The sequence below is a fragment of the Petaurus breviceps genome, unplaced genomic scaffold (genome assembly GCF_028583685.1).
Source record: "Petaurus breviceps papuanus isolate PSGF00001 unplaced genomic scaffold, PetGlider_PUasm1.0 77, whole genome shotgun sequence".
In the NCBI taxonomy this organism is placed as follows: Eukaryota; Metazoa; Chordata; class Mammalia; order Diprotodontia; family Petauridae; genus Petaurus; species Petaurus breviceps.
The window spans coordinates 8,175,105-8,201,809 of NW_027186492.1; the positions used below are offsets into that span (position 1 = coordinate 8,175,105).

Here is a 26,705-nt window from a genome sequence, read left to right on the forward strand (position 1 = left end):
CCAAGGTTGGCTCTCTTTCTACTGCTCCACACTCCCCTCTCCCCCGCTGTTAATGTAAGACCTACAAGGGACATTGCTACAGTTGGATTTATTAAATTCATTAAGTGCCTGTGATGGGGAAGCACTGTGTTAGGTGACAAGGTTACATAGGAAAGATGAAAAATAGTCTGCCATCGAGGAGTTCCTGTTGGACTGGGTGGATACTGTCTGTACCCAGAAAAGTAAATGCAAAGTTACTGAAGGGGGAAGGAAGCAAAGGGTGGGGTTAGAAAATGCTTTTTGGAGGTGGTGACACCTGGGCCTGGAGGGGCCGGGCAGAGTCTAGGCATGGGAGACAGCTTGTGCAGAAAACACAGAAGTGGGCTATAGAATGTTGAGTTTGAGGAACCCCTAAGAGTATGGTTTGGCTATAACAGAACAATTGAGAAGAGTGATGTGCAATAAAGCTAGGAAGACACTGAAGCCAGATTGTCGAGTGCCTTAATTGCAGGAGTTTGTAGTTTACTCTACAGGTAATAGAGAACCATTGAATGCTTTTGAGGAGTAGTACATGGACAAGGTCCAACCTGTGCCTTATTCAGAAGATTGTTTTCAGTAGATGTGGGGAGGGTGGACTAGAGAAGGAAGCAACTGGAATCAGCATTATTGCAATAGCCGAGATGAGAACTGATGGAGGCTTGAGCTCAAGTGTCGGCTGTGTTTGTGGTCGAAGGGGATGGATTTGAGTGATTGGATGTAGGCTCTAAAGGGGAGACAAAGATGACAGTGAGGCTATGAATATGACTTAATGGAAGCATCAGCATGGCTCTAGACTGACTATAAGGGACTTGAGATCATCTGGTGTAACTCCCTCCTCTTATAGATGAGGAGGGAAGCTGAGGAAAATATGAGAGTGTCAATCAGGGACAAGTAGAAGGTTGCTGTGTAGTAGTGAGAGCCCAGTTGGCATGACTGGCTGACTTCCTCTGATGGTGTTCAGCACTGTGAGAAGAAAAGGCAGGTGGTGGAAGTCATGCAGAATTGAAGCTTGGTAGAGAGTCAAGCCAAAGAGCCAGGGGAGTCCAGAGTGGTTCAGTGTGACCTCGGCAACTTACAAAGTCTATGTTCCTCTATTTCCTCACCCATAAAATAGGGATAAAAATACATGCCTTTACCTTTTCATTGAGCTGTGGAAGGCTCAGATCAGGTAACCTATTTTAAGCACTACATAGGTTTAATAACATGACCTTGAAAATTTGATGAAATTTTGAATTTTTGAATCAAATTTGAATCAAATTCAAATTTGAAAATTTGATGAAAAATAAACATTTAGTTAATTGCCTGTTGTCTACTGGTTGAGATCAGCATAAACTAAAGAGCATTTATTAAGTACCTGAGCCAAGTGCTGAGAATACCAAAAAACCCCCACCTCCACCCCCCACCCAGAAAAACCAGCAAGAACAACAGACAAACCAAGGAGCTCACAGTCTAATGGGGGAAACAACCTGCAAACAGCTATTTACAAACAAGAGATATGCAGAATAAATTAAGACAGAATCTCCAAGGAAAGACACGGAGATTAAGGGGACTGAGAAACAAAGGCATCTTGCAGAAGAGGGGCTTTGACTGAGGCTGAAGGAAGCCCAGAAAACCAAGAAGCCGAGGTGAAGAGGGAGAGAACTCCAGGCAGAGTGGGCAGTCAGTGAAAATGCACTGAGTTGGAAAATGCAATGTCCAGTGTGGGGAACAGCAAGCAAGTCAGTGTTGCTGGATCCCAGAGGAAGCAGAGGAAATTAATGGGTAATAAAACTAAAAAGATAGGAAGGGGCAAGGTTTAAAGGGATTTAAATACTAAACACAAGATTTTATATTTAGTCCTTGGAGATGATAAGGAGCAGCCAGAGTTTATTGAGTGTGTGTGGGGTGGGTGACATGGTCAGACCTGTGCTTTGGGAAGGTCAATTTGGCAACTAGGTAGTGGATAGATTGAAGTGGAAAGAGACTTGAGGCCAGGAGACCAGCTATCAGGCTATTTCAGTAGTCCAGGAGGGAGGTGATAAGCAGACAAGGCGCCTTCCCTTGTGGAACTTAGAGCATAAAACAGGATTTCCCTTCCTTCCCAGATCCTATAATTGTGGGATTATAACTTTATAGCTAGAAGGAACTCTAAAGGTGAAGCGGTCCAACACTCTCATTTTACAGATGAGAATTCTGAGTCTCCGAAAGGTTAAATGATTTCCCTGGGTTCACCAGGTAGTAAATGGCAGAGCCAAGATTCAAGCTCAGGCTCACTGCTCAAGTTTGGTGATCTTTACATGAACCTGTGTTTTTGTTTTTTAAACTTTGTCTTCCTAGCTCTGTGCTTTGGACTTAGTAGGTACTTAACAGATGTTTATTGACTTGAATAAAATCCTCCAATAATAGAAAGAAATTGTTGAAAAGTGAAGGAAAAAAGAGGAGGGCAGTAGATAGTTGAACTAGTCAACTATAGGGTCCAGACTCAAGACAGCAAAAAGGAAGGCTAGAGTAGGGCTGGTGAATTGGAAGAACAGAGAGATGGTGGGATTGCAGTGCTCAGGAAAGATGAAGAAAGGGCTCAGGAGTTGGAAGGCAGAGGGAGAGATGGAAGGGTGGGAGGTTATGGTTGGAATGGAGAATTTCAGAGTTTCAGGTCATGGATGTGGCATGGTTAGAGCAGTCCCTTATAATAAAGAATAATAAAGTGGGGGAAAAAACCTAGGTCAGCAAAACTAACCCACATCTGGAAAAAAAAAAGGCTGATGTATGCAATGTTCTCCACTCATAGACTCTTGCCTCTGCAAAGAAGCAGAGGGAGAAGATAAAATATTATTTTTTAAAAATAGTTCCAAGATCTTCCCTCTCTCCCCTTCCTTTCTTAGGAGAGAGTCTTTCCATTTCTTCCTTTTCTAACGCAGAAACAACAGTGACCCAGAAATGTCAAAGGTGTCTATGAAAGCAATCTGACTCAGGTGTAACATGGGAGCCCAGGGAGAAAGGACTAGCCCAGTAAGCAAGAGGGACCTGTTCCACAGGGAGGTTTGTATCAGGGAAGTGTTGCTTGGGTCATGACAGTGGTATTTTTTGGAATACTTCCATCCTTTCTGGTGGCTACCTGACTTCTTCCATTCACCATTAACCCAATGCTAAGCCTGTACCCTGCTTTCCACCACAGACTTGTGATCATGCTACTCACTTTGGTTTTTTACTTCCTTCTTCCCCCTCCCTGCTGGTTTCTTCATCATTCTGAACTCTTCTGCCCCCTTTCCCTATTTTCTGAGCCCTCTTGATGATGTCATCAGGTTGCTTCATTTGCGTGGCTGGGTGACTCCTAGAATGTTAGAGAATGGAAATGAAATTAGAATATAAAATGCTAGAATTTAAAATGTAGAATGTTAAAGCAGGAAAGGATCTTAGAACCCAGAAAGTTAAAAATGTAGAACATAAATCATACACCAGCTAGAAAGGACCTTAGGGCATAAAGTGCTGGAACATAAAACACAGTCATAATACTAATAATACTATCTCATGTTTCTATGAGGATTTAAAATTGACAGTGTGATTTCCTCATACCATAACTGTAAGGTAGATAGTTCAAATACTGTTGTCTCCATTTTAGAGATAAAGAAAAATGAGACTCAGAGAGATTATGTGAATGACAGGACTGGGACTCGAACTTGGATCTCCTGGTTCTCAGTCTAGCTCATAAAATATTAGCACTGGAAGGGACCTCACAAATCACCTTATGGGTCAATCAATTGTTTTCACGTGAGTGATGGAAAACTGAAGGCCCCTAACAGATCTGCTAAAATTACAAAGCTCATTAGTGGCAGAGCTGAGACTAGAGCCCAGGTCTCCTGATTCTCAGTCTATGGCTCTTCCCAGTTCATCATGTTGCCATTCCCATATTGTGTTCATTTATATTGAGCTACCCATTTAAGGAAGGACCTATTTGAGCAACAGTCAGTCAGAATGCCATGTTTCTCACATAATCTTCCATCCCCACCTCATCGCCCCACCGACCCCACAATGCCCTTTTCCCTTGATGTTTTTACTCAGGGTAGGAGGGATTGTAAGAGTATTTCAGACCTGACCTGTGGTCCTTTAACTTAGAATGGAAAAAAAAAGTCTTTGACACTGGCCTATTTGCTGTCCCATAAACAAGACAGTTTTTTACTCTGCTCGGGATATTTCCTCTTGTCCCTCACCAATGGAATTCATTCCTTCTTCATCTCCTACCTCCAGATGTCCCTGGCTTCCTTCAAGCCCTAGCTAAAATTCTACCTTCTACATTTCTCCTACTTTCCTGATCCCTCTTAATTCTAATACCTTCCCTCTGTTGATTATTTTCCATTTATCTTGTATGTAGCTTGTTTATACACAGTTATTTGCGTGTTCTTTCACCCATTAGACAGTGAGCTCCTTTAGGGTAGGGAACCTTGTTTATATTTCTTTATATCAACAGCACCCTAACAGAAGTGCCTGGCCTATAGTCAGATCATATATATTGGTTGGCTTACTTACTGATTGAGCAAACTCCCTTCTTTGAAGTATCAGCTTGATCTTGCTTGTGTATTTGAAAGGGAGAAAAGGATAAATCTATTTTCTAGGTAATGGAACAGTTTGGGAGTGGTTTTTGTTTTTTGGTTTTTGTTCTTATATTTTGGACTGCCCTCCCTGAATTTTGGTTTGGGGTTTTTAAAATTATAAATAATTGTTTTTTTCCCTTAGTCCAAGGGAAGCAAGAAGAATCTAAACCAGGTAAGCAAACCTTTATTAAGTATACATACTGTGTGCAAGACATATGCTGTCAACTATCAGAACTCATTGCTGGTCAAGAACCAAAACTGGGTAAGAGAAGAAGGGAGGAAGACAAATGAGTAGAAAAGGGAGAGAGAGAAAAGCAGCAGTGAATGGTGATTTATAATAATGGCCCAAATTTATATGGCATGTGGCAGTTTACAAAGTGCTTTCCAGGGGGCAGGTAGGTGGTAGAGCACTGGCCCTGGAGTCAGGAGGACCTGAGTTCAAATCTGGCCTCAGACACTTGACACACTCACTCACTGTGTGACTTTGGGCAAGTCACTTAACCCCAATTGCCTTGCCTAACCCCCTCCAAACTAAAATTGAAAAAAAAAAAGTACTTTGCATACGTTCCCTTGCTTGATCATCACAGCAACACTGTGAGATAGAGAGTACATTATTATTGTCCCCAATTTACAGACGAGGAAACTGAGGCTCCAGTGATTGAAACAAGCTGGTTTGGTTGGTCAGTGACTGAGCTGGAAATACAACCCAAGTCCTCTGCCTCAAAACCTCTCCTCCCTCCCTGTTCTAGCAAGTGGTAAGCGGCCAGCTGCGGTTTGATGTTGCCTTTGTCTGCCTTGGCTGGGTTGTAATCCATACGAGTTTATGCCGTCTTTCTCTACCTCCAGCTTGGAAAGTGATTGTTGTTCTTAAAATCCTTAACCTCTCCTGACAGCCATGATTGTCTCTTTTAAAAAAGTAGCGTTTGATAAATGTGTGACCAAATCATTGTGTCTTATTTTTCTTCTCAAATCTCAAAGGAGATAATGTATTTGTGGAGCATTTAGTATTAGTGCCTGGAACAGTAGATGCTTAAGAAATACATGTCTCTCCTCCCCCAAACTTTTTTTCTAAGTTGGAGAAGGGAGATAAAGATGGTAGTTTTAAGTAGAGAATAATAATAGGGTTATAAATTTGGAACTAGAGGTGACCCTCAGAGGATCTCTAGCCTCAACCCCCTCATTTTACAGATGAGGAAAGTAAGGTCTAGAGAGGTAAAATGATTTGTCATAGTCACACAGAAAGGGGAAGAGCTGAGATTCACATCTAGGTCCTCTGACTTCAAGTCCACACTACAACAGGGACTTCTCATCTTCCTCATTAGAATGGAAGTCCCTTGTGAGTATGTGGTGTTTCATTCTCTGTATCTTCATTCAAGTGCCTGGCACATAATATGTGTTTAATAAATGCTTGTCAATTAAATTTTTGACTGATTGCCAGTGCACAATGCTGCCTCTGTAAGATACTGCTTGAAACCTAAAAGGAAAAGAAAACCTAAACAAAGTGATTAAATGCTTTCTTATAGGAGTTTATAGTCTTAAGAAAAAGATAATTTACATGTGGAGAGAGGCATCTTACCCACATGTAACAGCTGGGGTAGAAGTAGAGCTTGAGTGCTTATGCTAGTCAGTTTTTTACTCTAGTGGAAATAGCGTGATGGATTTGGTGTGGCAAAGGACACCACTTTTCACCTCTCTAATGTTTGGGGTATATACGGTTTAATCAGCTTGAGAAAAGTCATACGCTTGTAGATGTGACCAACGTGTGGGATTGAACTGCCAGAAAATGGTTAGGCTTCCTGCTTCTGAAATGAATCATCCCATTTACTTAGAAGACCCGTGTTTTCAGCAAAAAACAAATCAAGTATACCATTCTCAGGGCAATTGCAGCCGGTTTTATCAGTGAAAAAGGAGATTCTGTTCTTGAGCCCTAAGTATTTGTATCTTGTGGTCCCACAGACTCCCTCACAATGTCACCTTTGAGGAAGGGGCCCTTATCGAGCCACTCTCTGTGGGGATCTATGCCTGTCGGAGAGGTGGAGTCACTCTGGGAAGCAAGGTCCTTGTGTGTGGAGCTGGTATGTAGTAGATTTGGTTCCAGTTTCTATTATATGCTATTTTCACCCCCAACTTTAAGTATAGACACCATCCTCTTCCAGCTTCTGAGTTGTGACTGATTCTAATTTGGTTCTTGGTAGAACAAACCATAAATTGGGCATTGGGAGTGGTGGTGGGGGGATGGAGTCTTCCTAAAGAGATCTGGTGCTGGGCAAAATTGCAGTGAAGTAAGTGTAATTTGTCTCTGATTGTCTTCCACCCCACGTTTCCTAAATCCTATACCCCCTATCAGCAGCTTTTTCTACATGCCTAGTGCTTCCATATTGCCTTTGACTTCCCATAAACAACCTTTCTACTGCCCTATTGACTCTGAAATGAGCCCCACTCAGCTCTCCTGTTTCCTCAGGACTTTGCTCTCTGCTAGGTAAAAATGGGTGGTAATAAATCAATATAATAATCTGATAAACTAATCCCTGATAATGTGTTAACTAACTAATATGTTACCACTCAGATAGCATATATTATTTTACCCAGTTATAAAAAATACTTTAAAATACCTTAAGGAGTGATGCTATACTAAGAATTTTGGAGAAATATTTTTGAATGCTGGGTAGCTAACTAAGGAAGGGTGTTACTAGAGCAGGCCAAGGAAACTCAGGTGACCTAGCTAAATAATGATAATAATATTAATAGCGGTTATAATAATTTAAAAATTGAGTGATTTGGCCCACAGTGGACCCATTAGTTTGTGAATCTTCTACTTGGGAAGATTTGAATGGTTCTTGAGGGGGCAACCCAAGTGATGGCAATGGATAGAATTCTAGGCCTGGAGTCAGGAATACTCATATTCCTGAATTCAAATCTGGCCTCAGATCCCTATCAACTATGTGACCCTGGGCAACCCTCTTAACCCTCTCTGTCTCAGTTTCTTCATCTGTAAAATGAGTTGGAGAAGGAAATAGCAAATCACTCTAGTAACGTTACCAAGAAAGCTCTAAAAAGGGTCACAAAGAGTCAGACTGAAAAATACATGTTAGGCATTCCATTCATAACAACATTTTTCTGTTTGGTTTAGGACCAGTTGGAGTGGTCACTTTGCTGGTGGCTAAAGCAATGGGTGCAGCTAAAGTGATGGTCACTGGTAAGGCCTCTTTTTCTCAGTCTCTTTCCTTGAAGGCACATTTGATGGGAAGGAAGCTGTCACCCTTGTGGGTAATGACTGTAATAGCAGATGGGTACATGGATCGGAATATGTTCTTTTGCCTTCCCCCTTCACTGTGATTTTTGAGGAGGGCCAGGCTAGGCAAGGCCCAGTGTTAGCCCTTTTCACTTCACTGCATGAGCATTATTGAAGGTGGGAGCTTTTCCTTCTGTGAGAATCCAACCTGGCTATGTGCACCTTTGCCCTGTGCCTGGATGTGACCAAGCTCTATTTTAAATAGTGTCAGAGTTAGCCTATTTGAATGGAGGCTCCTTGAGGACAGGCACTATTTTAACCTTTCTTTGTATCCCTAGCACTTAGCTCAGTGCCTGGCATGTATGCAGTAAATCCTTAACATTAGAAGGGCCAGGTGTGCCAATTGGCACACAAATTTTTTTAAAAATAATTTTACCATAACTTGTTATAATTTCTCCTATCTATGCAAATATACTTTAAATAAAAGTAATTATAAACAAATAATATAATGTTACTTGGGGGACAATTTTTCATCCTACTGTATTTTTTTTGCCTTATGGATAAAAAAAGTATTGCATCAGTTTAGTCCTTTGAGATATTCTTATATTTTGATCCTCCTATTAATAAATGGTTGAGATTGATAGATAAGGGGTGTATGTGTGTGTTGGGGGGAGGAAGGAGAAGAAAAAGAGAATATATGATTGAGGATTTAGAATACTTATGAAAGCTGCTCAGATTCTGAGAGGGAAGACTTTGGTTGCTACCCTCTCCCTTTATCTCCATCCATTTTTTTGGTTTCATTGTTTGATCAGGCTACTTTTGTTTAACCTCAGATATGATCAGCTCTCGACTGGAAAAAGCCAAAGAATGTGGGGCCAATTTGACCCTCCAAATCAACAAGGAGAGCCCTCAGGAAATTGCCAGTAAGATAGAAAGTCTCCTTGGATGCAAACCAGATATCACCATTGAGTGTACTGGAGCCGAACCTTCTCTCCAGACCAGCATCTATGTGAGTTTTTTTCTGCTTGGTGAATCATAAAGTTGGTCTTATTTCAGCAGAAAATGAACAACGATTTTTTAATTGTACCATGTAGTTAACAAGGCAATATGAGCAGCTGATTTGTAGGTAGTGTGAGATACACACACACACACACACACACAAACAAGAAGTGTGGAGACCTGCTTTCTGTCTCCAGTTTCATAAACATCTGACTTGTTGTGGGTTGTGGTCTGTTGGTTGACTCAAAAGACCATCAGTTACCCTCTCTGAATTTTAGTTTATTTACCTGCAAAATAGGGACAGTGACATCGGTCTTGCTTTCATCATGGAAAGAGTAGATGGAAGAGTAAATGAGATGAAATTATTTTTATCTTCTCCTTTTTACATCATAGCTATCCCCAGTATCTTTCCCTCCTTTGCCTTTACCAAGAATCATCCCATATAACAAATCATATTTTTTAAAAACATAAAAATACAACTGATCAATAAATTGAAAAATATAAAAACATGTGAAACATGGACCCCTCACCTCCATGAAGCAGTAGTTTGGGGGTGTTTCTTTATATATATATTAATTCGAATCCTGCTGGATCTTTATAGTTTTATTATTCACTTTTGACTTTTTGGTGTGTGATTGTTCTTACCATTTACATTGTTGTAGTTGTTGTTTATATTGTTTTCTTGGCTCTGCTTCCTTCACTATGCAATATTCATGTAGATCTTTCCATACTGCTCTGTAGTCATCACAATCATCATTTCTTATAGTACAGGATTATTTTATCATATTCACCTACCACTCTTTGGGCGTCTTTGTTTCCAATCCTTTGCTATCACAAAAAGTACTGCTATAAATATTTTGGTTGTGTGAAAGGAATGTCTTCCTTGAGATATAAGCCCAGTATTGGAGCTTTGTAACTTTATTGGCATAATTCCAAACTGATTACCATTTCACAGCTCTTCCAACAATGTATTAGTGTGCCTCTTATTCCACAACCCTTCCACAATGACTGTTGTCATTTTTGGTCTCTTGTGCCAATTTTCAGGGCATAAGAGGAAACCTCAGGGTTGTTTTGATTGGCATTTCTCTTATTATTAGTGTTAGAATATTCTTGTGGTTATGAATACAAGATTCTTTTTCTAATACATACTAGCTATATGCCCTAGAGCAGGCCATTGAGCCTCTTGATGCCATAACTCTCTAAAACTGTAAGTTTCTGGAGTAGCTGCTGATCTTCAGCAACGGAGAGAGTTTTTCCACACTGGGAGCTCCCTGCTTCATTGTCTAGTCCAAGAATAATTATGACGATGCTCTAGAACATATAAAGCATGATAGATGTGTGGGGCATTATTATGATCTAACAGAATAAAGCCATTTTCAGAGGGTTAAGGGGACATCAGAGGGGTCAAGGATCAGGGATGGATAGCACCTTCCACCCCTCCCTGTCTCATTTTGTTCAGGGACATTGATTTCCATGACTGTTCAGTGTAAGATCACACCCAGCAAGTCTTCTACAGTGCATAATAAAAATCAGACTTCTTCTCCAAACATCATTAGTTAGTTGAAAAACTTCTTCCTGGAGGTTGGAATAGATGAGAATCCAAAGATTTTTTTTAAGTTAGTTTATTTATTTTTATTTTTCAACATTCACTTCCATAAGTTTTCATTTTCTCCCTTTCCCTCCCCTCCCCTTTCCCCAAGATGACATGCAATCTTACATAGGCTCTACATATACATTCTTATTAAACATATTTTCACATTAGTCATGTTGTGTAGAAGGATTAGAATGAATGGGAGGAACCATAAGAAAGAAAAAAACAAAACCAGACAAACAAAAAGAAAATAGTCTGCTATGCTCTGCATTCAGACTCCATAGTTCTTTCTCTGGATGTGGATGGCATTTTCCATCATGAGTCCTTTGGAATTGTTTTAGGTCCTTGCATTGCTGAGAAGGGCTAAGTCTATCAAAGTCAATTATTGCACACTGTGGTTGTTACTATGTACAGTGTTCTTCTGATTCTGCCCACTTCACTCAGCATCAGTTCATATAAGTCTTTCCAGGCTTTTCTTAAGTCTACTTGTATATCATTTCTCATAGCACAATAGTATTCCATTACACTCATATACCCCAACTTGTTCAGCCATTCCCCAATTGATGGGCATCCCCTCGATTTCTTGTTCTTGGCCACCACAAAAAGAGTTGCTATAAATATTTTTGTGCTTGTGGGTCCTTTTCCCACTTTTCTTATCTCTTTGTTATGCATCCCTAGAAGTGGTATTGCTGGGTCAAAGTGATGGGGGGGGGATCCCAATAGGTTCAGCAGGAATTATGATCTTATCTAAGACCAGAAAACCTGCAATATCGTCTGGAAAGAATTCAAGGTCTCAGGCTTAATTGGAATGAGAGTTGTAGAAGTTTATTGTTACGTCATGGAAGCGGGCAAGAGTCCTTTAGGGGACCTGTGAGTGAGAGGGGTACATGCTTTTACCTTTAAAGGGTAGGGCTGCCATTGTCAGGGCTGACCAGACAGGAGGGGCCTCAATGCATAGACAAAGGTCAGAGCTGACCTAGAGGAGCATGTGAATAGATATTTTAGATAAGATTTGGGCCAGGTTGAAGGAGACTGAAGGCTAGGATAAAGGAGGGTGTGGGCCAAGCCTGAGAAGAAATCAAGAGATTAAGTAAGAACAAAAGGGGTCATAGGGTGTTGCCTAGGTGGAATGTGGGATAGGGAGAAGGGGCAGATCTCAAGGGTGGGAAAGGACAAATTGCAGTTACAACTTTACAAAACAAAGTTACAAAGTCACAGAATGGTTTTACAAGTTGGTTTCACGAATTGATCTAGACCCCAGGTACCCCATCAAAAGGATATGCATATTTTTATAGCCCTTTGGGCATAGTTCCAAATTGTTCTCCAGAATGGTTGGATCAGCTCACAACTCCACCAGTAATGAATTAGTGTTCCAATTTTGCCACATCTTTTCCAGCATTTATCATTTTCCTCTTTTGTCATGTTAGTCAATATGATGGGTATGATATGGTACCTCAGAGTTGTTTTGATTTTTCATTTCTCTAATCAATAGTGATTAGAGCATTTTTTTCACGACTATAGATAGCTATAATTTCTTCCTCTGAAAACTGCCTGTTCATATCCTTTGACATTTATCAAATGGGGAAAAGGCTTCTTTATTTTGAGGGCCACCAGTGGAAATCAGCAGTGCCTCTGGGGACCATTGGGTTTAACCCATGGTCTAGGTGGAGAAGGAGTAAAGGAAGAAAGAAAGGAAAAAGCATGGAAAATGGAAAAGAAGAGGCAAAAAGGAAAACTGGAGCATAGGGAAGGAATCTTGGAAAGAGAAAGAATAAGGAAAGGACTGTGGTGAAGAGGCTGAAGGTAGGTGACTGCTATGGTTGCCTCAGGCATCATTCATAGGCATCACTGAGAAACCTTGGACTCTGGGCTGTCTTTTGGGAGCTAACACTTCCTTCTTCCTTCTCTGAGTCACAGAGCTATTTTAGGGAAGCCTAACATCCCCAGGAAGAAACTGCTTTGTCTACGTGATCTGGGCAGGAAGGGCAGCTACCTTTTCTGACATAGTAGGTTTTAAGCTTGCACTAGCAGTGCATTTCAACCAGACTAAATATGGTCAGCTCCTCTCTTGATTTGTCCAATACAATGTCAGCTTGGTAACGACCTATCAGTCATCATCATTATTATGGTGATACCTAACATTTATATAATGTTTACTATGTGCCAAGCACTGTGTAAAGAGAGAGATTTTAACCACTTTACAATTATTATCTTGTTTAATCCTCACAACAATGCTGGGAGGTAGGTGCTATTTTATCTTCATTTTACAGATGGAGAAACTGAGGCAACAGAGGTGAAGTGATTTGCCTGTGTGACACTCACAGCTAGTGAGTGTTGGAGGCCGAACTTGAACTCAGATCTCTCTGACTTCAGACCAGGTGCTCTGTCCACTCACTACGACACCTAGCCATTTAATAGATAGCTACTGAGCACTTACTATAATGAGACTCCGCACTTTGTAGGAGCCTCCCCCTCAAGGAACCTAAACAGGCTGCTCCCAGATACCACATTCTGAGAGAGACAGCATCAAAACCAGCTCCTTTCTTCCCATTCTTTGGGACATTTGGGAGCATTTGGCATTTTCAGCTGGTGGCAGGATGATGGGTGGGGTGTTAAACTGACACCTGCAGCAGTCCCTAAGATGGGGAACCTCCTGTTTGAGTGATGTCAAACAGAGACAGCATGCATGACAGACAGCACAGAATGCTACGGCCACCTCAGGCAATGGGCCTGGTGGCCAGGATGGATCTTTTTTAGAAACATTTCCGTACTAGGCAGTGACTAGATAATGCTCAACTGGGAGAGGTGACCTGTGCAACAGGAGCTGAATTGATGTCATCTCTTTACCCTGGTCTTGTTGAAAAAAACCACACCCACAGAGCGAAGGTCGGGGCTGCCCCCACATTCCTTTGTCTATGGACAACAAACACTGAGACCTGCCATTGTGATGCTCGTTTGGTATTGCCCTTCCCTGTATTTAGGGGTGAGGTGGAGAGAAGGAAACATTGACAGGGAAAATGAGGATTTTTTTTTTCTTTTGGAATTTCTCAACCAAGCAGTTTCTTTTGCTTCATTCAAGTTGGAACCTGGAGAACCTTCCATCCCAAGAAGGCCATCCCAGCCCTTGGAGCAACATTTCCTCCTTCATTTCAATCTCACATAAAGATGACCCCTCAGCATGCTGCCTTGATTTCATTCCCTGACAACTTGTACAGCAAATTGCCTTCACAGCCCCCCGCCCCCATCTTCAAACCCTCACTATCTAATGACCCCTTCCCTGCTCCCTACAAATAAGCCCACATCTCTCCTTTCTGTAAAAGAGCTTACTTGATCCTGGCTATCATCATGTGTCTAGTCCTCCTCTTCATGGACAAACTCTTGGGGAACACCCTCTCTACACTACATCCACTTCCTTACTTCTAACTCTCTTCTAAACCCACTTTGATCTTCCTTCTAGCCTTATCTTGTAACTGAAACTGCCCTTTTAAAGTTACCCTTTTAGACTGCTATCTGTCTATTTTAGATTTATGTGTGTGCGTGTGTGTATTAGACTATTGTGAGAGGTCTCTCATTTCTTTTTTCTCTCTCACAGATATTAAAAGATATAGCAACCCAATTGCCTCCTACTTGCCAATGACTTTTTCTCAATCTTATGCTTTCTTGACCTCTTACAGAGAACCTCTTGGTTTCTCTTACCTGTCTAAGTTAGTCCTTCTCAGTCTCCTTTGCTGATTGTTCATGTCTTTCAAGGCTGTGTCCTGGTCCCTTTTCTGTTCTCTCTCTATACTGTCTTCCTCAGTAATCTCATCAGCTCCCATAGGTTCTGCTGTTATCTCTGTGCAGATTCCCAGATCTGTATATCTGTGTATGTGTTCTATATCTGTGACATTAAAGAGGAGGCATTAATATATGCTTTACTGAGGTTCCATAAGGACCATGAGAATTTTTTCCCTCTAACCTGAAGTTGAATCCTTCCATATGAGTTGTCTCCCCCATTAAAATGTGGGTTTCTCAAGAATGAGGACTTTTATTTTTAATTAATTTCTCCTGTGCTTAGTACATTGCTTTGCATATAGTAAGTGCTTAATAAATGCTTCATTCATTCATTCATTTGCATTAACAAGAAACTGCCACCTCACCTGCCTCTTACTTTGGGGTGTACTATCATTTCCATTTTACAGTTGAGAAAACTGAGGGGGACAGAAATTAAATGACTTGCCTAATGCCATGAAGATGGATTTGAACTTGGGTCTTCCAGACTTCAGGCCCAGTTATCCACTTTGCTGCCTACCTACCTTATAAGCTCATAGATACAGAGCTGAAAGGAACCTCAGAGGTCATCTACTCCAGCCCTCTCATTTTAAAGATGAGGGAATTGAACCACAGCGAAATTAAGTGACTTTCCCAGAATCACACAGTTTAGTGCTTTGTATGGAGAGGTGGGGATGAAAAGGACACAGAAGAATTAGAAAGCATATGGTCCCCACCCTCATAGTACTTACAATTTAGACAACTAGACAAAGTTCACATTCTTGAAACAATTAGAAGAATATGGCAGCCTATGATTCAGTCCCAACCGTGAGGTGCAGTGACCTATGGAGATAAGAGAAGGGAGGATGGGTGAAGTCTGGGGAGGTCAGGGGAGGCCTTAGAATGGTGGTTATGGTTTTCTTTTTTGGCAGCAAGAGCCACATTACTTTTCTGATTAAGTTTTGCTTAGGCTACCATGATAATTAATTTGTATTCTTTGAATACACCCTCAATGATAGTGTAAGGAAGGCTACCCAAATCTGGATAGCAAGAGGAAAGCATTTTAGGATTGTAAATTGTATGATGAAATTCCATGAGGCATGTGAGTAATTTTGATTTGAGATTATTGTAATAGAGCATGGAAATTGTCACCTGTTAAGGAATCCATAGATATAGGAGCAGTTCAAAATCCATGATGATGAATAGTATTATGATTAGAATTGATTTCAATTAAACAAGCATTTTTAAGCTCTTAGTATGTTGGTGATATAAAGGATTTTAAAGCCTGTTAACAACTTGTTTATTCAGTTTTGATACTACAAAATTCTGCCTTTTTTTTTTCTCCTTGAGATTGGGTCTCCCTATCTTGCTCAGCTGGGTTGGAGGTATCAATAAACATTTATTAAGTGCTTACTGTATGCCAGGAACTGTGTAAGCTATCCATTGCTGATCAGCATGTAAGCTTTGAGTTACTGACCTGGGCCTTCCACAGGCACTTTGGTGGTCTTTCTCTCCTTGGTGACTCACCATATTGATGTTGGAATTTGTATAGACATCTTCTCTGCTTTAGCCCACAGCATCTTAGAACTCCCAAACCCAATCAGTCGACTAGCCTCTGTCTTCCCCAGTAGCAAGTGTGCACCCCCACACCTGGCTACAAAATTGTAATATCAGTCCCTTACACTGTATGTTTTCCAAAGCTCTCTCTCATCCCATATTATTTGGGTATAGGTTACACTAGATTATACTTAAGATTGCTTTTAATTCTGAGATCCCATGATTCATTTTATCTTTACAACCAGCCCAGTGAGATAGATATATAATGTACAACCTAAAACATTTGACCAGTTGCTTAGAGCTTGGGCATGATCAGGTTTTGATCTATGGGAGAACACTCTGGGCTAATGTCTGGAGGTCTTGCTTGAATTCACATTCTATCATTGAGTTAGTGAAACTTTGAAAGATTGTTAGAGGTCACTATTGTTATTGATCTTGGTTGTTGCATTCTCAGCAATATGGTAAAATTTGGCTTTTGCCATTTGGGATGGTGTTAAGGTAGAAGATATTCTTAGTGCAGATGTCTGCCTTAACAAAGTGTATTCTTTCCACATGTCTAAATTTACAGCATTGAATAGGGGGAAGAGTCCTATATATGGAAGCAAAAGATCTGCTTTTGAACCTGAACTCTGAAATTTACCTGTTTAAAGGCTCAGTTTCTTCATGTTTAAAATGGAGATAATGTTTGCATCATGAAAAGTAGTATGTTGTAGTAGATGGGGGCAGGGAGGTGTCATTGTAGCCAGAAAGACCTGGGTTCAAATTCTGCCTCTGCACACATACTAACTGTTTGACCAAGTCATCTAAAAGCAAATTCTGATCTCATCAGTGGAGGGAGTTTTTATTTTGGGAATTGCACACAGTGATTAGAAATCACAATATTTTGTAATAGCCATTTCACACAGTAATTCTAAGGAGGGAGTCTTGCAAACTATAAAATTCTTTATGTAAGTGTGAGCTAAACTGTAATTATCCTGTAATGGTGTAGTATCTTTATTGCAGGTAAATTCACCAGTATCTTTGTAATTGTTCCATTGATCCAATCTCAAAAACTCCTTATTTTCTGGAGTTTTCACTGATTATATACTTTATCACGTCTGTATTTAAATAGACACCTAATCTGAGCAGAAAGCATCTCTTTAACTATAGGTCCCATAGAACTTAGCATGTAAAAGAAAAAAGTCTATATTTATCTCTGACTTCCTATTTTTTATCTTCTTTTAGGCCACTCGTTCTGGTGGGACCATAGTGCTAGTAGGATTGGGCAGTGAGATGGCCACTGTCCCTTTGATACATGCAGCTGTGAGAGAGGTGGACATCAGAGGCGTGTTTCGATATTGCAATACGTGAGTATTCCCTGCGTGTGCCGTGAACTAGGACCTAGTGTTGCAGGACCTATGCAACTATGAACTAGGACCTATGCAAGCACCCTAGCATACCCAGGATGACCTGTTAGCACAGGTTCTTTGATCTGCTTTGCTAAAGGAAAGAAAGCTTTAAAGGGCTTAATGATCTTACTTTAATAAAGAAGTGAGTATCCAAGAAAGACAGATACATAGAAAATACAAGCAGAGAAATTAGCACAAAGACCAACAGACAGGGCTCCAGCTGTCTGAACATAGCAATATTGCCATATACTTTATGTATATCACTGGATCGAGGGAGCACAGACAGCAAACGAGTAATTGGAGGGGCTCTTAACAAACGACCACTCAGAGTCTTGACCAAGAAGTCAAAATATCCTTCTCAAGAGTGAATCCCCAAAGCAAAATGCCAGCCTCCTAGAATATATAACAAAGACTTGGCCCCTGATTGGCTCAGAGCCAGAAGACACACAACTTAATGACTCAGCACAGCTGTGAATTATCAGGGTTCAAAGGAAATTAATCCTTCAGATTAATTTAGCCTGAGCCTAGGAAACTGAACTCCAAAAAGAAAACAACAAAAATCCCACCTAATCCCACCTTGCCTGCACTTAGACTAAGTCAGTCAGGGAAGACTGGTCTCTGGAGAGTCCCTCTGCCTTCTACAGGTTCCTTCCTGACAGTTGGACAAGGAGAATAGACCAGAAGACCTGATCACTTCCCTGATTGTTTATTAGAGAACCAAAGAGAATCAATCAATGAGCACTTCAATAAGAACTACTATGTGCCAAGCATTGTGCATGGCTCTGGGGATACAGAGACCAAAATGAGACCAACCTTGCCCTTTCAATCTAGCCAGATGGGATTCTGAGAGGCAGAGGTGAGGACAGACTGCATTCCTGGCATGAGGGACAGCTAGTGCACAGGTGTGAAGGTAGTAGAAATTGATTGTTACATATGAGGAAGAGTCTAAAGGTTATCTCCTGTCTCCTGAGAGAAGCAGCTTGGTTTAGTAGGAAAGTCCACTGGGTTTGAAGTCATTTTAGGATTTGGGTCTCAATTCTGCTATTTGCTAAGCAGGTAGATAGTAAAGTAAACAGTTCAGGATAGAGTCAGAAAGACCTGGGTTCAAATCTGCCTCAGATACTTCCTAGTTGTGTGACCCTGGGCGTCACTTCTGATTGCCTCATTTTTTTCATCTGTAAAATGATCATTTTACATATAATAGAGATTTTACTTGATCTTTATAATAAGATAATAACACCTACTTCCTAGGTTGTCATTATACACACACACACATACATCTCATTCGTGTATATATATATGTGTGTGTATACATATAGATATATATATATACATATTTACACGTATATGTGTGTATAAACATAAGAATATGTGTAAAGGGCTTTGCAAACCTTAAAACAAAATGTAAATGCTAGTTAATATGTATGACTGTGGACAAGCCATGGGGACCTTTTTGACCTCATTTCCTTATATGTATCCTAGGGATAATAAATATTGGATGTTCTATCTCTCTCATGGGGTGGGTGAGGAGAGCTCTCAGAACACAGATTCTGCCTGGAGTCGGAGAACTTGGGTGACCCTGAATTACCCCTATGACTTCTGGGAAGTCACCTAAATTCCCCGAGGCTGTCTCTTCATCTTTATTGGAGGCAATTGGACTCGATGCTTTTGAGGTCCTTTCCAGCTTTAAACTAGTGGTCTGTGTTGGTGTGATCTGGGGTTGTAGTTACTTGAGGAAGCCAGTGGCTCTGGAGTAGGGCAGACAAAGTATTGCCTCAAGGACTCAGTTTTGAACCCCAGCTCTGTCCCTAACTAGCTATGTGGGTAGGCAAGTGATTGTGTTTGAGGCCTGCACCATGCTTTCAGGGTGTGTCTAATTGTTGTGTGTGTGTGTTTTTTTCTCCCCAGATGGCCCATGGCAATCTCGATGCTTGCATCCAAGTTGGTGAATGTCAAGCCCTTAGTCACCCACAGGTTTCCTCTGGAAAAGGCTCTAGAGGCTTTTGAAGTATCCAGTAAGGGAGTAGGGTTAAAAGTGATGCTTAAATGTGATCCCAATGACCAGAATCCCTAATATTGATATGAGTTCTTGCCCTCCACTCTTGCTTCTCTCTGCTAAGGGGCTCACTGACCAGAGCACTTTGGAGGGGATGGACTTTTTTGTTGAAGTGATTTATTTTGAATCATTATGAGTAAATAAAAGCAATACATTCTAACAGGAGAACTTGATCCTAGAAGTAATTTAAAATAAAAATACAAACAGGGAGAATTTGGGGGAATTTGTAGCAGTGGTTATCTGTTTATGCTGTGCAAAGTTCACCCAACTAGAGCAGAGTTGAGCTCTCAGGTCCAGGGAACTCCCCTTCTTCCTGGTATGTTTTAGTTGGGCACGGCTGGGGATCTGGAACCTTAAGACAAGTGACACTTGTCCCATTTCACTAAGAGGAATGAGGAGGATGGGGAGAAAAATACTAAGGCAGCAACCCTTCAGTAGATTATTTCTGGTCTACTACATTTCTGTCCAAAGCAGTGTTGTCGGTGCATGGGTGTTTGACATTTTTTCAGTTTAACGAGGAAAGGAAAATGGGAAAGGTAGCTCAGTCCTCCTTAGGGTTTATGGTAACTTTTTAAAAGTGAAAATATTGGATCTTCATCTAGATTAGGCTTTTTTCCCTTGAATATAGATGTGAAATAGTCCTTTAGTCGTGGCTTTAATTGCTAAGACCCATCAGACTGCTAGCTGCTAGGGAGAAGTCTGGGAAGAGGAGCTGAGCTAAGTGGCCCAAGGATAAAACTTTATGTCTCAGATTCTTTCATTTCCAGAAAGCCACCCAGGCCCTTCTAAAATAAAGGTGCTTTATTTTATCCCAGCCAGTGGTTCATCCACCACTCCCCAAGTATGTTACTTTATTCACTTCTCAAATTGAAGAACCCACAGATTTCCTCAGCTATAGTTAAATGTGGGGAAATTTAGGGGTATTTGCCCCTAAATTGTCCCCAAGACAAGGGACCTGTGAAAATATAGATATTAAGTAGAAAAAAACCCCTCAAAAATCCTTGCTCTAAAAGAAGGCAATTTAAAGAAGCTTTCTGTCTAGCCAAGAGGATTTTAGTCAGTGTCTTTGTCTTGCCTAGCCAGGTGAATGTAAATCTCCCTTAGCATCTCATCATGAACCACCCAGACAATTCTCTTAAACATCCAATTCCATTTAATTCAGATGTGGATCTTTTTTCTAAGCAGTAAGGGATAAATGTCACACGTAAGAGATTCTCTCATTCTCTTTCATTGTTCCCCATCCTCTCACCCCTTTGGCCTTCCTTCTTTCTCCTCCTCCTGTGCATGTCCAGACTTAAGCTTAAAGTGAGACCAAGAGCTAGAGAGAGAGTGAGTGAGCTTGGCCTCCAACTGCTTGACTGACTTCTTGGGAGTTCCTGGGGGCATTAGGCAGAGAGTTTGGGGCCTTGAGATGTCATTTTCACTTTTCCCTGAGCCAAGGTTCTTTGGCACCTCAAAGCTGGACTCCTGTTCTAGGCCTAGAGACCTGCCTGGTGTGGTTGGACTAAACCAAGGTCTGTAGTCTCTAGCTTATATTTGGAGCTCTGGACTATTTTTAATTGATTTTCTGGGAAGTTGTGGGGACAGGAGTCTGTGACCACTAGTATTCTGGGATGACTTTAGAATGAGGGCAATAAATTCTGTTTATAATGCCTCTGTGTCCTTTGATTCAATTAAATATCTATTAGGCTCTTATTATATGCCAGGCACTATTCTAGGTATTGGGGAGAAAAAGCTAAGAAAATAAAAACCCAAACAGTTATGACCCTCAAGGAGCTCACATTTTATTGGGTACAGGCCACTGGAGCGTTTTCTAGCAGATTACTTTTGTTGTCTCCTGTGGCTTTCACATCCAGACTTTCTCATCCTTCCCTGTCAACTCCAGGCATCCGGTCCTGGTAGTCTCTGAATGAGGATTTTATCGGACTCTGGGGTCCTGAGTGATTGAAGAACTGAGACTTAAGTCAAAGCATATTCCTCTTGTTAAGATCCACTTTGTAGTGTTGAGTAATACACGTTGTCATACATGAAGCAAGCAGCCCACAGCACTCCCCAGTGTAGCAGGAATCAGATTAAAATGTAATTGGGAAATGTTTAACAACATAAATAAAAATACAAGTAAATGTAGATTATATTAAAATTTAAAATGAAGTCAGTATGCACCCACAGGGATTTTTAGGGATGGATCAGTAGCCCCTAGTTTCTAATTTAATTTATTGCCACTGGTATAGAGAGGACAGTGAGGCTGCCTTGGAGCCAGGTGGCGCCAAGCCCTGATATTAGCTATAATCTCTCAGTTCCACAGGCATAGGGGCAGTCCAGGAAACTGCATTGCTGAGCAGATTGAGGGAGTCTCCTCACAGAGTTCCCTATATCACATCAATTAAGAAACATATGTCAACTATGCTAGTGCTAGATGTACAAAGAGAAATGTGAAAGTGTTCCTGCCTTTAAGAATCTTACATTTTATTGGGGAGAAAAATAGACAAATATAGGTACGTGTAAAATAGATACGAGATAATGGGGAACACAGCTGGGGTGTCAAAGAAGACTTCATGTAAAAGATGGTGGTGCACCTGATCTATTTTTAGCTTTTATTTCATATTTTTCCCCAGTTACATATAACAACAATTTTTAATATTCATTTTTAGAACTTTAAATTCTCTCTTTTCCCCTACTCCCCTTTCCCATTAAGAAGACAGGTGTAGGGGTGGCCAGGTGGCTCAGTGAGTAAGAGCACCGGCTCCAGTGTTGGAATGACCTGGGGATCAAATCTGGGCTCAGATACTTAGCACCACACCCAGAAACAACTGGCCATGTAACCTTGAACAAGTTACTTAACCCCAGTTGCTTTAAAAAAAAAAAAAAAGAAGACAAGTGCAACTGATTCTTGAAGGAATCTAGGAATTCTTAGGCCAAAATGAGGAGGGAAAGTTTTTGAGATAGGGCCAACAGCCAGTACAAAGGAACAGAGATGGAGGGTTACATATGAATAATAGGAGAAAGACCAGTTTGGCTGGACCATAGTTCTTGTAGGGAGAGTTATGTATAATAAGACTGGGAAGATGAGTTGGACCCACATCACAAACCATGAAAACCATGCAAGTTTATGTTTGATCCTGGAAGTAATAGGGAGCCACTGGAGTTTATTGACCAGGGGAGTGGAGAGGAAATCAATTTGGCAAATGTGTGGAGGATAGGTCAAATTGGGGACATCATATGCTTGATCCCTACCCCAAAAGACAAAGATTCTTAGTGGAGGCTCATGATAGGAGTTATTCACATTTAAATAGCTTTAAAGTTCACAGTCCTTTCCACATTGCTCAGTGCAAGTATTATCCCCCGTTTTCTATACCAGGAAAACGGGCTCAGAGACATTGACTAACCCATGGTCAAAAAGCTAGTTATATGCATGTCACAGGGCCAGGATTCCTCCAGGTTGGCCTAACTCCAGGTCCAGTAATCTTGCCACTGCTACACGGGAATGATTTTTTTTTTAAAGTGGTGTGTTTTCTGATCCATTTTGGAGTGCACTCATCATCCATAGGAAGAAGGAAGACTCTCTGACTAACTCTTCTTACACCTCCTCACCTGCCTTGAATTTCTCTGTGTCGAGATAGAGCCCAAACCTGTTTTGTCCTTATTGCTGCCTAGGCTAATTTTAGCCCCTCATATTTCAGGAAAGTAGAATTTCCGTCCTTATAACTTGTTTGCCCAGAGATGGGTTGTTTCTTATGGTAGAACTCATAGTACCATAGATTAAAGAGCCGGAGGAAACCTGACAACGTGTTGACCTCATTTTGCAGACGAAGAAACCAGGGCTCAGTGAAGTGACTCAGGGTCACGTTGGTAGTAAGCAATTGGAGTGGGGATTTGAAGCTAGGCCCTCTGACTTCAGAGTTAGTACTCTTTTATCATGTTCTCTGATTCCCCCATGGTCTCACTATATGCCCAGACCCTCCCTGCTTGTGGATTCAATTGGGACTAACTAGGTCTGCCTCTGTCAATAAACAGTTATCTGCCTACAATTTCAGGAGTTTCTGAAGGGTCCCGCTCCACCTGCTTGGTGCTGCGAGAAGTTCCCGTAACAATTCGTAAAAATCTTTATGCAGTTAGGGGCTTTAGATGCAGATGCATCCTGGGGGAGGTACCACTTGGGCTTCAATTCATACTACAGTGTAAATGACCTGACACTAGGATCATTTCTGGGAACTTGTTTTGCTAGGTGAAGAGAGAACCTGAAGGGGATGTTTCAGGGAAAGGACAGATTGAAAGACCCTAAAGATTATCCCTGGGGGCTTTTCCTTCCCCAATCCAAATCCTCCCCTCCCCTCCCCTCCCACTACCATTCCATAACATTTTGCAGTTTCTCCAGCAGATAGTAGTTGAGGGGGTGTGAGAAAGAGTGAGAAAGATCTTATTCAACTTTTGCACAGTGACTGGTCCAACATTGATGGGCCCCTTTCCTGAGACATTCTATCTCCTCTGAGGTTTCACTCTGGCCAGAATGATAATGCTCTTAGTTCCTATAGTCCTAAATGAAAAATTCTCTGCAGGAAGGGAAGAAACCAGGATATTTCCCCGCCCACTCTCTGAACAGTTGATAAATATTGATTGACAAAGATTAAAGTTAATCAGTTCCCCCCACATCCCCCACCGAGCCTATGGAATGTGGCCACTCAGCTGTTTCTATTCTGTCTCCATAGTCCCTGATAGAGGAATTAAACTCCCAGGGCTGGACCAGTCCTGGGCTCTGTGTATTCTGTGCCTGGTGCCAGCACCTTCCTGGTTCTCAGTCAACATTCAACACCCCACCCAGTGGGATCAGCTGGAACCTGGATTAATAACCAGGAGGAGGACAGAATAGACTAGGGTGGAGGGGCCTCCTAAGACTTCGGCATGGGGAAGCAATCTGAAAGGAGTTGGGGGAGGGGAAAGGAGGGAGAAATAGGGGTTGAGCAAAGTTAAGTCAGCTTGGACCAGAGAGGTGGGAAAGGGTCATGGGGTGAGGGTGGGAGAGTGGCACAGGGAGCCTGACCCATTCATTCACATATACATATATTAACTTAATAAATGATTATTAAATTCTGCATACAGAACATTTCTAGGTGTCAAGGGGAAAGAAATAAAGGTAACAATAACTCATTTATAGAATGTCCTTAGGTTTACAAAGTTGTCCCTCATGGAGCTTTTAGTCTACCAGAAATAATGGTTATACAATGTATATGATAAATACATTAGAGAGGTACAAGACAAAATGTTGTGTGAGATCTGAGGGGGTTTCTGTGGGAGGATGAGATGTACAGTAGAATAGATACAGTAGAATCTTCCTCTAACCCTTAGTATATCTTTTGGGGGGCCATCATCGGTCACCCTGACCTATGACTTGCCACTGGACTCTGATGATTCTGGAGGAGAGAGTGAGGCTGATGACTTTTCATAGCCCTGCCTCACTTAAGTCCAATTCACTTGCAAGCCAAGACAGCATCCTCCTGACATCATTGATCCTCTTTGAGAACTAAGGACTAAACGATATCCTATCTTTTGGCAATAGGGAAGGTGCATCCTCCGGGCCCAAGGTTTTGGTTTCTCACCAGCTTCCTGATTGAGTAGTCTTTCTTCCCTCCCCTAGGACTTTACTCTTTCCTTGGCTCAGATGAGACTTTTGGTATCTCCTCTTTCTCTGTCTTGACCACCTGGGGTTTTAATTCCCTTTGGAGCCCGTAGTTGTAAGGAGGAGGACATTGGTGGATTTTAGAGTTTGAGACATAGTCTGATATAATGTATAGAGTGCTGGATTTGAAATCAGGAAGAACCAGGTTTAAATTTTGCTTCTGAAACTTAATAGATGAGGTCTGTATCCCAAAGGTAACATAAAAAGGGAAAAGGATGCACATGTACAAAAATATTTGTAGCAGCTCTTTTTGTGGTGGCAAAGAATTGGAAATTGAGGGGATGCCCATCAATTGGGGAATGACTGAACAAGCTGTGGTATATGAATGTAATGGAATACTATTGTGCTATAAGAAATGATGAGCAGATGGACTTCAGAAAAACCTGGAAAGACTAACATGAACTAATGATGAGTGAAGTGAGCAAAACCAGGTGAACATTGTACATAGCAATAATAGCAACATTGTTAATAACAACCAACGTTGACAGACTTAGCTCTTCTGAGCAATACAATGATCTAAGACAGTTCCAAAAGACTCTTGATGAAAAAATGCTATCCACATCCAGAGAAAGTATTATAGAGTCTGAATGAATATTGAAGCATACTATTTTCTCTTTTTTTTTATTGTTTTTTTCTTTCTTGTGCTTTTTCTCTTTTGTTCTGGTTCTTCTTTCACAGCATGACTAATGTGGAAATATGTTTAACTTGATTGCACATGTATAACCTAATCAGATTGATTGCTGTCTTGGGGAGGGGAGAGGGAGGAATAAAAATTTGAAACTCAAAATTTTACAAAAATTAATATTGAAAACTACCTTGATATATAATTGGAAAAAAAGAAAATACTATTAGGGAAAAAAATTTTAAAAAGAAAAAAAGAAACTTACTAGATATATCTACAAATCTCAGTTTCCTTATCTGTAAAGTGGGGATAATAAACAACACTTACCTTATGGGATTGTTGTGAGAATCAAATGAGGTCATTTATGGAAAGTACTTTGCAAACTTTAAAGTTCTATACAAATATTAGTTACTATTGTTATTATTAGCAATTCACTTAGTCTTTCTGACTGTTCAGTTTCTTTATCTGTAAAAGGAGATGCAATATTTACACATTCTATCTTGCAAGTTTACTATGGAAAGGACTTTTGTGAGCCTTAAAGCATTGTATTGCATCTGGCTGCTGCTACTACTAATTAGCCAGTTAGTAGATAAGCATTTATTAAGCGCTTACTATGTCATGAACTGTGTTCAGTTCTAGGAATAAAAAGAGAGGCAAAAGTCTTGACCTTCTAAGACTAATGTTTTGAAATGCACAAAATAAAATAAATAGAAATTAAAAGAAAACCATATTGAAATACATTTACCAGGAGTGGAGCCAAGATGGCGGCATAGAAGCAGGAAAACTCCACACGCTCCCCCCATAACCACCTCAAATACCTATAAAAAATGACTCTAAACAAACTTTAGGGCTACAGAACCCACAAAGTGACATAGAGAAACAAATCTCCCACTGAAGGCAGCCTGGCAGGTGTACAGAAAGGGTCCATCGAAGCATGCTGGGAATAGAGCCCAGCCCCACATGAGCCCATGGTTTTAGCCTCAGGACGCCCTGACCAGCAGAGGCTGGAGGGACTTTAAGAGAGTAGATCACCAGCAGCTGTGCCAGGTTTCCAGAATTATCAACGCATAAATGCCAAAGACAAAGTCAGAGATCAGTGTGGATTTTGGGAATAGGGTATGGGAGGGTGGTCCAGAAGGAGAAGTGGCTGAGGGCAGCAGTTGCCACCATGAGGCTGTGTCAGAACTCCTGGCCTGCAGATTGCAGGGGGACCAAGCGACCACTCTGAGGGGTAATCATGCTTGTTTTAA

General features: G+C 41.1%; 1 protein-coding gene across 1 annotated transcript in view; it reads left to right on the top strand.

The window, feature by feature from the left end:
* SORD (sorbitol dehydrogenase) overlaps nucleotides 1–20,811 on the top strand; it is a 55,347-nt gene extending 34,536 nt beyond the window's left edge. The window contains exons 5-9 of the mRNA XM_069105935.1: nucleotides 6,543–6,661; nucleotides 7,717–7,782; nucleotides 8,652–8,827; nucleotides 16,940–17,061; nucleotides 19,012–20,811. Coding sequence (XP_068962036.1) covers nucleotides 6,543–6,661; nucleotides 7,717–7,782; nucleotides 8,652–8,827; nucleotides 16,940–17,061; nucleotides 19,012–19,177 — 649 coding nt within the window. The 3' untranslated portion in view covers nucleotides 19,178–20,811. The remainder of the gene's footprint in view (nucleotides 1–6,542; nucleotides 6,662–7,716; nucleotides 7,783–8,651; nucleotides 8,828–16,939; nucleotides 17,062–19,011) is intronic.
* Nucleotides 20,812–26,705: the final 5,894 nt, after the last annotated feature.